Raw genomic sequence first — 17,045 nt, 5'->3', positions numbered from 1 at the left:
TTTTTCCATTCTATTGTAAATTTAAAAAAAAAAAGGAGACAGAAAAATTTTATTTTGAAACAAAAATTTAGAGAAAAATATTTAATTTCTATAAAAGGAAAGAAAAATTTTAAAAAAATATTTTTTCTTTTTAGGTTCACGATACAAGTGACACGGCAAGTGCGGGAAGTCCAGCGAATACTATTTCGAGTACAACTCCAGTAGTGTCGGCTACATCGACTTCGACTGCACTTACGGTTACATTTTCGCAATCTGTGGATCAAAAAGTCGTTGATAAAGTTGCCGATATTTCGGTCGTTTCGTTAGGATCGTCCTCATCGGCACAGCAATTACCCTGTACTGTTTCACTTCCCGCTCGTGAGGATTACGATAGTTCTGCCACGGTAAGATCAAGATTTATTTCTATTCACAAAATATCAATTACTTTTTATTTTCAATACCAAATTTTATAATTTCTTTCTTTTATTTAATTTTTACCACTTTACGAATATTTATTTTCTGCCTTTTTGCCAAAAAGACCAAAAAAAAAATACAAAATCGGTTGAAAAATAGTAAAAATAGTTTTGTATTTCAAAAAGAAATTAAAACTATTGAGTATTATGTGATGGCAATGGGCCATCTGATAGAGACTGACTGCTTGTTCCAGGAGACGGCGGACGAAGGTCAGGGTGGTGCTGATTTGGAGAATAGTATTGTGTTAACGGTGTCAACATCGAGTTCTAATTCGTCAATGGCGCCTCATCAAACCTCACAACAACAACAACAGCAGCAGCAGCAGCAAAGACAACAACAACCGCCGCCGAGTCATTCACCATCGACAACAAGCAATACAAATCCATTGACTGTCAAGGATCTCATGTTAGGTGTCATTGAAATGCAACTCAAGAGGAATCCCAATAGTCCAGCGAATACTGGCAGTTCCTCAGTGCCAATTAGTTCTGGTACACCGACAATATCAAGTATTCTCAATACGGATCATCGCAATGACATTACATTTGTTCGCGAATATAAGCATCAAACAAGTATGTCACAAGCGCCAACGCAAAATCGTGAATCCAATCTCGCCACATTATCTGTTGTCTCTAGTCCACATCATGGGCACAGATCAATTCCCAGTCCTCAACAAATTGGTGAGTATTTTTTTGGACTTATTTTTAATTTAGTACCTGAATAATAATTATATAATAATAAAATGCTTGGTCTGTCCTTCTGTCCTAACTTGAAGTTGGTCTTTTATGATTTCACGTGTTTTTTGAATAGTAATCTTATGACGTGTCAAATTTGTGTCAAATTAAACTTGAAAATTTTAGAAATAATTAAATTTCAAAAGATATTGTTAATTTTCAAACAATAATAAAATTTTACAGAACTAAAAATAATTTATCAAAAAATTTGTTGGAAAACATTTTTTAAATTTAATTGAATTTTCAAAAGATTTAAAATTGAGATTTTAGAAATTAATTGAACTTCAAGTGATTTTAATTAAAATTTTATATGATTTCACTAAAAAATTTATTAGAAATTACAGACAAAATACAATAATTTGATAATCATTTTTAATTTTAAAAAATGGTTTCAGATAGTTGAATTTTCAAAGAATATTATAAAAATATTTAAAAATAATTGAATTCCCTTAGAGTTATAATTGAAATTATTAAATTTCAAAAAATTTTCGATGGAAAATTTTAGAAATAATTAAATTTTAAATGCTTTTAAATTCAGATTATTGAAAATTCAATTAATTTTGAATTCAAATTTTTTAGAATAATTAAATTTTCTTTAATTTTGATTTGAAATTTCGGAAAATAATTAAATTTCAATTAAAATTTTGGATAATAATTCATTTTTAGTTGATTTTTTATTGAAAATTTTAATAATTAATTTTGAATTGAAATTTTAGAAAATAATTAAATTTTATTTGATTTTAAATTTAGAAAATAATTGAATTTTAGTTGATTTTGAATTGAAAATTTTGAAAATAATTGGATTTTCTTTGATTTGAATTGAAATTTTGGGAAATAATTGAATTTTAATTGAAATTTTGAATAATAATTTAATTTAAGTTCATTTTTTATTGAAAATTTGGATAATTAATTTTGAATAGAAATTTTAGAAAATAATTGAAGAATTTTATTTCATTTTAAATTGAAAACTACGAAAATAATTGAATTTTAAAAGATTTTGAATTAAAAATTTGGAAAGTAATTGAATTTTCTTTGATTTTGAATTAAAATTTTGGGAAATAATTGAATTTTAGTTGATTTTGGAATTGAAATTTTGGAAAATAATTGAATTTTTGTTAATTTTCAATAGATAAATATGGAAAATATTTGAATTTTAGTTGATTTTAAATTAAAATTTCGGATAATAATTGAATTTTATGTGATTTTAAATTGAAAATTTGGAAAATAATTGAATTTTTGTTAATTTTCAATAGATAAATATGGAAAATATTTGAATTTTAGTTGATTTTAAATTAAAATTTCGGATAATAATTGAATTTTATGTGATTTTAAATTGAAAATTTGGAAAATAATTGAATTTTAAAAGATTTTGAATTAAAAATTTGGAAAATAATTGAATTGTCTTGGATTTTGAATTGAAATTTTGGAAAATAATTAAATTTCAATTACAATTTTAAATAATAATTCAATTTTAGTTGATTTTTGATCATTAATTTGAAATGAAATTTTAGAAAATAATTTTATTTTATTTGAATTTAAATTGAAAATTTGGAAAATAAGTGAATTTTAGTTGATTTTGAATGGAAATTTTGGGTAATAATTGAATTTCATTTGATTTTAAATTGAAAATTTGGAAAATAATTGAATTTTAAAAGACTTTGAATTTAAAATTTAATAATTTGATAATTAATAATCTGAGGCCTATAAACATATAATTTTTATTTTTATCATTTAATATGGAATAATATTCTAATAAATTTAAATAATTATTGATAATATTAATTTTTAATTTCTCTATAACAAATAATGAAATAGTCAATTTGGCGCGCTTGCGCGCGTTTAATATTGCTAGTATTATAATAATATTATAATAATATAATCTAAAAATGATTTTTCTCCTCTAGGTCAAATGCAAGCGACCATAACACCCTGTCCACCATCGGTTCCAAGTAGTCAAACCCAATCCTCAGATCATTTACCAAAAGAGGGTCTTGTTGTGATGCAAGTACAACAAGTACAACAAACATTACGCGACACTGAGGGTACACTTGATTTAAGTATCAAAAAACCCCGTCAACAGGACTACAATCATTCGCTACAACCGCCTCAACATAAACCACCACCACCACCTCAATCATCTGGTTCTCTCTATCGTTCCGAACCACCGCCAGGCGCCTACTATCATCCCCACACGCCATCCGACGTTGTTCAAAGTAATCGCGGTGCAAAAAGTCCCCTTGTCTATGTTTCATCGCCACGCTCCAATCAGGCGCCTCCTCTAGCTCAAAAAATTAATAAAGTCGTCTCAGCGCCTCAACCACCACCGCCTCCACATCCAAAACTCTCACCAAAATTAACCAACATCAGCACAAGTCACAAGACAGGTTCAATAACGCACGGCACTCCAGTGCCTGGTGCAAGGTACGAGGGTCTCTTACGACAAATGACACCGCCCGGTAGTAATACAATGAATCCCAAGGAATCAAGTGGCGGCGGTTCAATAACTCAAGGAACGCCCGTTCATCCATTCGCTGTTGATAAACGCGGACAACAAATGTACGACTATCATCGTTCAATTCGTCATTCGCCAGTTTCAACGAGTAACGTTGTTCAAAGCGGCGGTCAAAATCCAAGCAGTGGCGTTGTTGTTTCCAATCAATATAATTCCTATTCAGCACGACCACCACCAAGTTACAATACCGAACAACAATTATCATCGCGGCAAATAATTATCAACGATTACATCACAAGTCAACAAATGCACGGAAGAGGACGAGTGACAAACGCCGAGACACCGGTAAAAAGTGAACCACCCACCTCGGCATTGTATTACGCGAGTACACCACCACCACCGCCACAAACCCATACCCAACCACGTCAGGGTGTGATACAGAGGCACAATACACAAAAACCAATTCACTATCCACCGCCACCGGGTCTTGAGGCATTCTCATCACTTGTCGATGTTGCCGTACAACAACCAAGCCTACCTGTACCGCATCCTCATCATTCAACGCCAACAAGTAGTTCCAGTGGTGGTGGTGGCGCCGGTCACGAGGGCCTTGGCAAAACAATGGTCGATCGTCTCATGGCCGATCGTTACGTAACCGACAATCGTGCATTTCGCGAGCAAGAAATCCGTCTACAGGAGCATCGCATCGCCATGGAGCATCGTATGGCAGTTGCACATCATCAACAGCAAAAGGATCGTGAACGTGAACGTGATTTAGTTCATCTACGCGAAAAAGAGGAACAAAGAATCAAAGAAATGCGCGAGAAAGACTATTTAATGGAGCATCGCATCGCTGTGCATCATCATCGCGAGAAGGAAATACATCAAGATCAACACGTGTCGCATCGTCAAAAAGAAATGGACCATCGTCTTGTGCAAAAAGAATTTCAAGATCATCGTCTCATTCAACAGCAACGGGAAAAAGAAATGCAACAACAAATTGCCGCACAACGAGAGAAGGAACATCAGGAGCATCATCGTTTGGCAGTGCAACGTGAAAAGGAATTACAACAGCAACAGGAACATCGTTTGGCGGTGCAGCATCAGAGGGAAAAGGAAATGCAACAACAGGCGGAACATCGAATTGCAGTGCAACAGCAGAGGGAAAGAGAACTTGCTCATTTGCATCAACAGCAGCAGCAGCAGCAACAGCAGCAACAACAACAACAGCAGCAGCAGCATCAACATCAGTTGCATCATATTCAACATCAACAGAGAATTGAGGCGGAGAGACGGCATATTGCGCAAATTTATCGTGAACAACATCCACATCTTGAGAGGGAAACTTCGAGAGTTATGAGTAGTGGTTTTTCACAATCGAGGCATCAACCAACGCAACAACAACAGCAGCAACAGCAGCAGCAGCAACAGCCGTCGAGGCAAAATCAACAACAACAACCGAATCAACAACAACAACAACAACAGGGCGATGGTTCGTCGACACTCACTGCCGCGAGTCTTATTGATGCTATTATTACACATCAAATTAATCAGAGTACGGATAATGCGCCTGGAACGCCGTCTTCGAATAATCAACAGAGGCCCGGTGATAGACTCTTTCAGGTATGTATTTCTATGAAAAATTTGGAAAAAAATTTTGAAAGCAATTAGAATGAAATTTTCAGTAATATTTAGCTAAAATTCCATAAAATTACGTTTTTTTCAAAGTTAGCAGCAATTTCGACTGAAATTCTGAAAAACTATGAGTAATATTTTCAATATTTTTTTGTGATTTTGGATTATTTAGCATTTAAATTAAGTGCTACAAATACTTTTTTTACAGAAATAACTAGTTTTCTAGTTAGTTTTCTACATTACCGACATCCAAAATAGTAGATTTTTGCTTTAAGTCGAAACTATTCGACTGAAATTCTCAAAAATTATAAGGAATATTTTCATGATCTTTGCAATTTTGTATTATTTTGCATCTAAATTAAATATCTCAATTACTTTTTACAAAAATAATTAAAATTTTCCCAATTTCTGCATTACCGACATTCGAAATTGTAGTAGATTTTTGCTTTAAGTAATTAAGTAGAAACTATTCGACTGAAATTCTCAAAAATTATAAGGAATATTTTCATGATCTTTGCGATTTTGTATTATTTAGCATCTAAATTAAATGCCTCAAATACTTTTTACAAAAATAATTCAAATTTTTCCAATTTCTGCATTACCGACATTCGAAATTGTAGTGGATTTTTGCTTTAAGTAATTAACTTAAAATATTGCGGCAAATATTATCTATTTTGATCTAAAAAAATCCATTGAAACTCCTTTATTAACATAAAGCAGTATTTTCCAATGTTAGCAGAAACTATTTGATTGAAATTCTTAAAAACTATAAGCAATATTTTCAGGATATTTGCGATTTTGTATTATTTAACATCTAAATTATATGCCACAAATAGTTTTTACAGAGATAATTGAAATTTTCCGAATTTCTGCATTACCGACATACGAAAAAGTAGATTTTTGCTTTAAGTAATTAATTTAAAATATTGCAGTAAATTTTATCTATTTTAGTCTAACAAAAAACGTTTGAAACTAATAAATTAACAATTAGCAGTATTTTTCAGTGTTAGCAGAAACTATTCCTCTAAAATTCTCAAAAACTGTTAAAAAATATTTTCTGAATCTTTGTGATTTTATATTATTTAGCATCTAAATTAAATGCCGCAAATAATTTTTACGGAAATAAATGAAATTTTCCTATTTAGATTTCTGCATTACTGACATCCGAAATAGTCGATTTTTTTTGCTTTAAATAATTTACATTAAAAGACTGCAGTAAAATTTTTCTATTTTTAGCTAAAAGAAATCATTTAAATCTACTAAATTAACATATAGCAGTACTTTCCAGTGTTAGCAGAAACTATTCGACTGAAATTCTCAAAAATTATAATTAATATTTTCAAGATCTTTGCGATTTTGAATTATTGATTTTCTAAATTAAATGCCTCAGATATTTATTTCTGAATTTATTGAAATTTTTCTAGTCAGATTTCTACATTACCGACACGTCTGAAATAGTCGATTTTTTTTGCTATATTAAGTGATTAACAAAAAAAATTATAGCAGTTTTTATATTTTGATCTCCAAAAAATCCTTTAAATCTACTATTATCAATTACTCATAATAATCGAATTTTATTACTGCGGAATTAACATTTAGCAGCGCTTTCGATTATTAGCAAAAACTATTTGACTAAAATTCTCTAAAACTATAAGTGATATTTTCAAGATCTTTACGATTTTTGATTATTTAGCATTTAAATTAAATGCCACAAATACTTTTTTACAGAAATAACTAGTTTTCTAGTTAGTTTTCTACATTACCGACATCCGAAAAAGTAGATTTTTTTTTAAAGTAATTAACTTTAAAAATTGTAGTAGTTTTTCTATTTTCGATTTAAAAATATCCCTTAAATCTACTATTGTTAATTTCCCATAAGAATCGAGTTATAATAATGTAGAATTAACATTTAGCTGCCGTTTTTAAGGTTAGCAGAATCTATTCGAATAAAATTCTCAAAAACTATAAGTGATATTTTTAAAATTTTTCTAATTTTGTCTTATTAAACGTCTAAATTAAGTGCTCAGATATTTTTTTATAGAATTTAAAGAAATTTTTCAAATTTCTGCATTACCTACATCCGAAATAGTAGTTTTATTCTATTTTTTAAATAATTAACAGAAAAAAATAGTAGTAAAATTTTTTTTCAGTATTAGCAAAAACTATTCCTCTAAAATTCTCAAATACTATAAGTAATATTTTCAAGATATTTGTGATTTTGTATTATTTATCATCTAAATTAAATGTCTCAGATATTTTTTTTCACACATTTTTGACTAAAACTTTTAGAATTAGATTTCTGTATTACCGACAGCCAAAATGGTAAAAATGGCATAAGGTCAAAAATTTTTTTTTTTATAATAATTATAGTAATAATAATAATAATAAAACTAGAATGATTTTGTAAAGTGATTTAATAAATTTAAAAAAAAAATTGTACCTTTTTTTCTATTTTAATGGAAAAAATTTCTTTAAAAATCTATTATTCATAATTTTTAATCAAAATCGATTTACTACATTACCGATAGTACATAGATTGGAAACTCAAAAGAAAAAAAATCAAATGTTTATAAATATTTGCCAAATAATTTTATTTTTGTTTCGGAAATTACGATTATTGTCAAAGTTTAATTGTAATAATTAATTTTAGAATTAATTTTAGAATTAATTTTAGAATTAATTTTAGAATTAATTTTAGAATTAATTTTAGAATTAATTTTAGAATTAATTTTATAATTAATTTTTAATTAAAAAAATTTTGTTTAGTTATTATAAAATTGGTTTTTCTTTTTTTTTAAATAAATTTTTTTGTTTTTGATTTTAGGGTTTCCAAAGAGACAGTCCTGCAGAACCAAATGGTGTTGCACACAGTCCTGCTAGCGATAATAATCCTGTAAATAGCGGATCAGTCACAGTAAGTGGAGGTGGTGTTGTTAACAAAAATGTTACTCTTGGCGAGCATATTGAACATATTGTCGCCAAAGATTATGGACCTCCACTGTCGTCTTACCGACCCTATTCAGGGTGAGTTTCTTCTTTTTTTTCTCATTTTACTATTATTATTCTCTATTTATTTTATTTTTTTATAATTTCTTGTTTTATTTTGGTTTTATTTTTTTTTTTTTACTTTCCTTTTGCTTTAGTTTACACTTTCTTTTTTGTTTTTTTTTTCTAAATTTTGGTTTGGTTTTTATTTTTTATTTAATTTTTTTAGATTCATTTTGGTTTTCTTTTCTTTTTTTTGTTTTATTATATTAGTTTTTATTTATTTTTTCTTTATTTTAGTTTGGTTCTATTTTTTTATTTTCTACTAATTTTTGCCTTATTTTTTTGTTAGTTTCGTTCTTGCCCTATTTTGATTTTTTTTAAATTTATTTTTTGTTTTTGCCTTATTTTGATTTAATTTTAATTTACATTTTTCGTTTATACTTTCTTTTTTTTTTGCTTTTTTTAATTTGCTCAAAATAAAATAAAAAAAAACTTTCTTTTTTGTTTTTTCTAAATTTTGGTTTGGTTTTTATTTTTTATTTCCTTTTTGTTTTATTTTTTTAGATTCATTTTGGTTTTCTTTTCTTTTTTTTTTTGTTTTATTTTATTAGTTTCTATTTGTTTTTTCTTTAAATTTAGTTTGGTTCTATTTTTTTATTTTCTACTAATTTTTGTCTTATTTTGGTTTTATTTTTTTTTTTGTTAGTTTCGTTCTTGCACTATTTTGATTTTTTAAAATTTCTTTTTGTTTTTGCTTTATTTTGATTTAATTTCTAATTTAAAAAAAAAATAGAATCAGTCTTAATTTCAAAAAATTAATATTAATTTTAAAAAAATAAAATCAATATTAATTTTAAAAAAATCAAATCAATTTTTTTAATTACCAAAAAAAAACAATATTTTTCACAAAAAAAAAAATTCTTTCCCCTTTAGATATCAAACTTCCGAGGATCAATGGAAACGAAGAAAAGGATTGGACCCAGACACAGTGAAATCAGAGGATGAGCGACAAATAATTCGTGTCGCCCAACAACAACAACAACAACAACAATCGCAACAATCCTCACAATCAAGTCAATCCGTTGGTAAACAACAATTTCTTTCCGTTGAACCAGTTTCACCACCAGAAGCAACGACAAATCATTATGCTCGACGCTTCTATGAAACGACCACTGCCACAACGACTTCCGGTAACCCATCCAATAAGCACAGTCTCTCGCCACTTGATTATGTAAAAAATAAAATTGTCGAAGTAATGCGTACCTCAGAGGATGATAAAGGTGTTAATGTTGAACGTAATGGCGGCGGCGGAATTGGTGGTGGAGGAGGAGTAGGCGCGAATGATAAAGATGATAATAATAAACCACGTGTTGAAAGTCCAGCCGGTATTGGTGGTGCTAGTGAAATTGTCATTGATGATAATCTAAATCAACAACAGCAACAACAACAACAACAACAAAATCAACCACCAGTACCAGCGCCAACGACATTTTATCCATTTAGTGCACTTGGCGTTCATACGGGTCCACCACCTGCGCCACCGCCACCTTCATCGGCAACTGCATCGTTGCCAAAATCTGAGCACATACAACCAGAACCAGCGCCACTTCTCTCCGCGCAATATGAGCCCCTCTCCGACGAGGATTGATGATAATAATAATAATAATAATAATAATGATGATGATGATTATTCAACAACGACAACTACCCCATTTTTATTACTCTTCCAAAGAGTCCTAAAAAAACAAAAAGAAGGGAAAAAGAATTTTGAAAAAAAATCGGTACGCCAATTTTTTTTTTATCATCATCATTTTTTTTATTTTCTAAAAAAAAGTATTTTACTTTTTTTTTTGTATTAAAAATGTTAATTTACAATTTTAAAAAAAAAAAACAATTTTTTTTTTTTTGGTGGATTTAACGGGATTGCATATATGATTAGGAATTTTTTTGCGAAAGTTTAATATTTTTTTTTTTTGGTATTAATGGTATTTTTTTAAATGGTGCATAATTATCGACAAAGTCGAATTTTCGCTGAAAAAAATAGAGGGAAATTTTTTTTATCATTTTAGAGGAATTTTTCTATTTTTTGTATTAGGAAAAATGTTTACTAAACTGAATTTTTGATTGAATTTTCATTTCATAGAATTTCTGTTTTGGGGATTTTTTTTTTTAGAGATTATTCTAATTTAATTTTTTTTTAATTTAAATAAATTGAAAAATAGATAATTAATTTTTGTGACAGTGTATGATAAATAAATTTTTGATTTGCGAAAAGTCAGTCACTGATTTAATAATATTTCTCGTAATCATTTAGTTGGAAATTTTTATTAAATTTCAATAATTTGGTAATTTAATTATTAAATTAATTACTAAATTAATTATTAAATTAATTATTAGGTAAATTCACTTTTTTGGTTATTTGAAAATATAACTAAAAATTCTGGGACGTAGGAATTTTCCCTAAAAATTATCAGTTAAAATATTTATTTTAACGAATTTTATTAGATATAATTATTTTTTTCAACAAATTTTTCGAATTATCATTCAATTTCTTTTTTTTTAACGAATTTTTTACTTAACAAAATATTTATATACCAAATTTGTATGTACAAAATTTGTATCTATCAAAATTGTTATTTTATAAAATTTCTCTTTACCAACTTTTTATTTGAAAAAAAAATCTAATTTTTAATATTGATTTAGCAAAATTTTCATTGAACAGAATTTCAAGTGATTCGAATTTTCAAAATTCCAGCATTTTCAAATTCAACGAATCTTCAGTTTTTCGAATTTTTATTTATCCGAATTTATAGTTTTTTGTCGAATTTATATTTGATAGAATTTTTAAAATAGTTAATTTTCTCTTTGTCCGAAATTGCAAATGCAAAATTTCGGCGCGAATTTAAAAATTAATCAATAAAAAAATAAGAAAATTGTGATTGGTTAATTTTTATATTCGCATCGAAATTTTTCTGTCGATTCTCTATATATTTGAACATTTGCAATTTTGGAAAAATGAAAATTTGACATTTTTATAATTTTATCAATTAACAATTAGTGGAAATAAAAATTCGAATAAATGAGGAATTTTGAAATTCTGCGATTTTAAAAATTCTGTTTAATTAGAATTTTGCTAAATTAATATTCAGTTGAATTAGAATTTTTTCTAAATTAATATTCAGTTGAATTAGAATTTTTTCTAAATTAATATTCAGTTGAATTAGAATTTTTTCTAAATAAATATTCGGTTAAAGTAGAATTTTTTTTTAAAATAAAAAATTGGTAAAGAGAAATTTTGTAAAATAAAAATTTTGTTAAGTAAAAATTTGTTTAAAAAAAATTCTCTCAAAATAATAAATTAAAAAATGAAAATTTGTCGAAAAAATAATGTTTTTCTAATAAAATTCGTTAAAATAAAAATTTTAACTGAGGATTTTTAATGGGAATTTTATACGCTCTGAAATTTTGATATTTTTAGTGAAATTTGTCTATTTTTTCATTTATATTTCTACCAACAATTAGTTATTATTTTTTTTACTAATTAATTTTTTTTCATTAATTATTAATTAATTTAAACTCGTTTAAAAAGTTGATATTCCCTTAAATGCTAATTCGAAAAATGAAAATTTATCTAAATAAAAATTGTACCTAATAAAATTGTTTCAAAAATTCTTTAAAATTAATAACTAATGACTTTTATGCGATAATTATGCGTTTATAAAGGCATTACGAAAAAAAAGTTTTTTTTTTTACTTTTAATTTCATTGTATAAAATTTTATGCTAAAAATGTATTTTTAAATTTATAACGATATTTCAAAATAAATCGAGAAAAAAAAGTAGTTTCTTTTTCAATTTCTTTCTAAATGATAGAAAATAAAATTTCAAGAACATACATTTTTTTAAAAGAAATTATTACTAAAAAAAAAAATTAATAAAACTTTTTTTTTTTTTTGCAATGTCTTTAATATTATTGTGATTAGTGAAGCAAAATGAAATGGAATTTTGTAGAATTTTTTTTTTTTGGTTTTAGTATTTTATTGATCGAAACGAAAGAGGGAAAAAAAAATGATCGTTAGGATCTTGTTTTGATGAAAAAAAAAATTTAGAAATGTTAATTTTTTTATTTTTAGACAAATATATCTATTTTGAGATAAAAAAAAAAAAAAAAAAAAACTTAATTAAACAATTTGCTATAATGGAAATTTAAAAACAAGCCATTAATTTTGTTAATTAATTATTAAATTCTTTTGTCCTATTGTATTTTTGATTGTATTTTTATAGTACGCTTTTTTTAAGACAATGGAATAAAATAAGAAAAAACAGTAGGTTTTTTTTTTTAAAGAAAGTTTGCTAAAAAACGTTTCTTTAGTTTTATGTTTAAAAAATAAATTCAAATTTTCATTTACTTTATTGAATTTTAATTCAAAAACTGTACAAATTTTTGTTTTTTAAATCATAAAAAAAAAGAATTTAGATTAAAATTTATTTTTAATATAAATAAAAAAATTCCACATCATTTTGCAAATGCAATGCCGTATTTTTCCTTCAATTAATATAAGTTTTAATATTTTTTTTTTTTTTTTCCATCTCCCGGTTTTTTTTTTTTCTCAAAAAGGAGAGGAGCTCGCGCTCTACAAGACACAGACGCTTCTTTGTAAATATTATGGAAAAAAAAGCAAAAAAAAAAAAAAAAAAAAATTATTATAATAATAATAATAATAATAATAATGAAATATTAGTCTTAATCGTCAAAACGATAAAAGTGTGTGCGTGTTTTTATTTTGGAATGAATGTTATAATTGACGAAAATTTGTGTAAAGAAGAAAAAAGAAGAAAAAAAAAAAAGAGTCCAACGTACCAGTGTATGAAGGTGTTAAATGGATAATTAATTATTATTGTTTTTTTTTTTAATTATTTTTTCAGTCATACGATTTATCTTCCTTCCCCCCCTCTATATATATATATATTTACATATATATGTTTTTTTTCTTCTTTTTTTATATATATAAAAAAAATAAAGTGGTTTAAGAGAAATAAAAAAAAAAAAAAAACATTGTAAATAGTAAAATAGTATTAACTCATAACGAGCATTATATATATATACATATATATATATATACGATTATTAGGCTAATGTATATCTAGAATTTTAAGTATATATATATAAATATATATATAAATATGAAAAAAAAAAAATTAAGCTCAGAGATAGGTAAAACAAAAAAAAAACAACAAAAAACTTGTAGTTAGCGTTCTAGTGACTAGGCAAATCACGAACTGACTTAGACAAAAAATGGAAAACTTTTTTTTTTCCCCAGAAAGAGACTTTTGTTGTAATAATATTAGCTGAGGGGAAAAAAAATGGAAAAACAGTGCGCAGAATTAAAAAAAAAAAGATCATGAAGGATTCAGTGAAGGATTTTATTTAATTTAAAATTAATCTATTTACTCTGGAAAAAAAAGAGTACACGAAAGAGAGAATGAGAGCAAAGTATGTGTGAGAAAGAAAGCAAGAGAGAGAGAGAGAGAGAGAGAGATAAATCATTCACACGACCGCACACACACTTTTTATACAGCCTTGTTTTTATATAAGAATAGTAAAACTACGTTATAAGCGGCTATTAAACGTTTATTCTCAATTGGATAAAAAAAAAAAAAACCAAACGATCTTCTAAATTTTGAAAAAAATAATATATAATCGATCGCAGACTCTCCACCCTTTTCTCTATTCTTTCTTCGATTTTTTTTTTTTATATAACGCAAGCTAACGAACAAATCCTCTCAATTTTCTGTATCTTATTTTTTTTCTGTAATGCCTTTCTTTTTTCTCTTTTCTCTTTCATTTTTCTTTTCTTTTTTTTAATTTTAAAATATTGTGTTTTTAAAAAATTTTCTTATATTTCAATTCAAAATTTTTTTTTAATATTTCAATTGTAAAAAGAAATTTCGATCGGTATTTTTAATTTAAATTTATTTTCTCCTATTCTATTTTTTTACTTTATTTTATTTAAAATTTGTATATTTAATTTCCAATTTTGTTTTTTGTACTTTACTATTTTTTTTTTTGTTTTTGCGCAATTTTTCACGTTTCGTTTATTTGTTTGTTTTAAAAAAAAAAATATTTGTCTCTTTTTTCGTTTAAAGAAAATAGAAACACATTTTTTTTTTTTTTCAAAGAATTATTTAATTTTTAAAAAGATCTCAATTTTTAAACTAAAATTTTTTTTAATCTTTTTTTTTTCTATTTAAAAATATAATTTCAATGTCTTGTGCGTTTTTGTTTTTTCTATTATTGCTCTGAAAACGAAAACTATATAGTGCGTGTATATAAATATATAATAATAATAATACCTAATAATAATAATTATTATATTCTGTACGTAAGAAATTTTCGATGAGATTCGATAAAATCTGAAACTATAATACTATTTTATTCGCATTAAAAAAAAATAATTGAAAAAAAAAAAACTTGTTCTTACAAATATAAATAATGGAGAACTTTGTGATATTAGCTTTTTAATTCAAGTATCTCCTGTCGCGCGATTTCAATTATAAGAGAGAAAAAAAAAACAAAAAAACAAAAAAAAAAAAAACTAAAAAAGAAAATAAGGAAAGAGAATGCAGAGGGGCTTTTTCGTTGCATGGATGGTCTTCCGGTACATTAAAAAAAAAAAAAAAAAAAAAAGAAAAAAAGAAAGAAACAGAAAAAAAAATTTTTTGTTTCAAATTTTTTTCTGCATTCCGTTTTTTCTCTATAAGTTTTCAAAAATATTTTATTACTTTTTTCTTTTTTTTTTTTTTTTACAATGCGTATATATATACACACATCTATATAAATATATATATACATGTCTGATTAAAAAAAAAAAAAAATAGATTTATGTTTAGCCAAAGTTATTTCCATGAAAATGAAAAAAAAAAAAATTAATAGATACACGTTGTTTTTTTTTATATATAACTTTGCATAATATTTGGTTATGGATTAAAAAATAATAATAAACAAAAAAAAAATAAAATAAAAAAAAAGATAGAGTTTTTCATGAAGGGAGGAGCGTGTCGAGCCTGACATTAATTGTATAAATTTAGAATTAGCAAATAGAAAGAAGAAGAAAAAAAAAAAAAAAAAAAATCACTGAATTAGGAATGAAAAGGGAAATTAGAAAAAAAAATTCGAAAATTAGGAATTAATATTAATTGAATTTATTTAAAAATTAATTAATATTAATTCAATTAAAAAATTCTTTTTTTTATTATTTTTCTTTTATATAAGAAAAGTAAAAGTAAAATTTCATATTATATATGGAAAAAAATTTTTTTCTTTTTTAATTGGACGGGATTTATAATTATTATGAAAAAAAAAACCATAAAGGCTGTATAAAGCTGATTATATATTTAATGAAAAAAAAAAAATTATTAAATGAGAGAATAAAAAAAACAACAATAATAATCCAAGGCACTTTTATCCTTTCTCCGGATTAACGTATCAGATATAATAATATTAATAATAAATAATAATTATAATAATAATAATTATAATATTAATAATAATAATAATAATAATGAAACAAGTGACCAGAATGTGAAAAGCTGAGAGACGATACGATTACATTATTAAGAAACACTATTAAGGATTAATTCATTAAATTAAATAAACAAATAAAATAGCGAGCCAGCTCGTATCACGCCTACAGTAAAATTACAGGTGTAACACGATAATATTATATTATTATCAAAAAACAATTCAATGTAAATTGTTATTTTTGTTGAAATAAAAATCACCTCTGTTATCAAAAGGGTTTCTTATATCCTTTTTTTTTATATTATGATAAATAAAAAAAAATTTTTTAATAAAATAATAGTAGCAAAAATAATATAATAATAATAATAATAATTGAAATTAAAATATTGAAAATAATTTTAATAATTTTAATAATAGTAATAATAAAAATAATAAAAAATAATAAAAAAAAATAAAAATAATAAAAATATTAAAAATAATAAAAATTATAATAATATTAATAAACATAATAATAATAATATTAAAAATGATAAAAATTATAATAAAAATTTTTTTTTCAAAAGCCGGGAAAAAAATTACAAATTTTTTTTAATGAAATTTAATCCGTAATGCTCACACTAGGTCAATTTTTTGAAAATTTATTTTTAATATTTTTAATTATTTTTAATTTACTTTTTAATATTTTTAATTATTTTTAATTTACTTTTTAATATTTTTAATTATTTTTAATTTACATATTTAAATTTTTTTTTGAAATTTTTTTCTTTTTCATTTAAATTGAAAGAAAAAAGTATATATTTTTTTTTGATAATATATAATTTTAGCGAGGCGAGACTTCAACAATGTGAGAGGCTTTTTAGATTTACTTGAGAAAAAATTCTTTGGGATTCAAGACATCACAAAATTCGAGTTCAAAAGAGATTTTATCGTATTCTTATTCTTCTTAAACGGTAAGTAGAATAAATATTAAAATTTTTTTTTACAATTAGATTTTCTAGAAATATTCTAAATGCAAAAAAAAAAAAAAAAAAAAATTGCTAACGAACAGATTTTTCTGTATATATATAATTTTTTTTTTTTTTTTAATAAAAAAATTATGATGGATCAGTTTTTTAAAAATAGTTTTTCAAATTCTTAGAAATTAATTATTAAATTTAAAAATTCTAAAAAAAATTAGTATTATAATAAATATATTTTAATAATTATTTTTTTTTAATCAAATTAATTTTTTTTTCTTTTATTTTTTTTCTTTTATTTTATTTGCAG

At 24.9% G+C, this 17,045-nt stretch overlaps 1 protein-coding gene across 1 annotated transcript in view; it reads left to right on the top strand.

The window, feature by feature from the left end:
• The window catches only part of LOC127281243 (uncharacterized), a 100,798-nt gene extending 90,841 nt beyond the window's left edge, over window positions 1-9,957 (top strand). The window contains exons 15-19 of the mRNA XM_051304858.1: window positions 135-383; window positions 650-1,130; window positions 3,089-5,259; window positions 8,096-8,295; window positions 9,193-9,957. Of these exons, the coding sequence (XP_051160815.1) occupies window positions 135-383; window positions 650-1,130; window positions 3,089-5,259; window positions 8,096-8,295; window positions 9,193-9,907 (3,816 nt within the window). The 3' untranslated portion in view covers window positions 9,908-9,957. The remainder of the gene's footprint in view (window positions 1-134; window positions 384-649; window positions 1,131-3,088; window positions 5,260-8,095; window positions 8,296-9,192) is intronic.
• Window positions 9,958-17,045: the final 7,088 nt, after the last annotated feature.

Source organism: Leptopilina boulardi, unplaced genomic scaffold (assembly GCF_019393585.1).
Source record: "Leptopilina boulardi isolate dan_hultmark-lab unplaced genomic scaffold, ZJU_Lbou_2.1 LbouV2_266, whole genome shotgun sequence".
NCBI classification, from domain to species: Eukaryota; Metazoa; Arthropoda; class Insecta; order Hymenoptera; family Figitidae; genus Leptopilina; species Leptopilina boulardi.
Note: the sequence above shows the minus strand (reverse complement) of the source record. Positions and strands in the feature narration are given on the sequence as shown.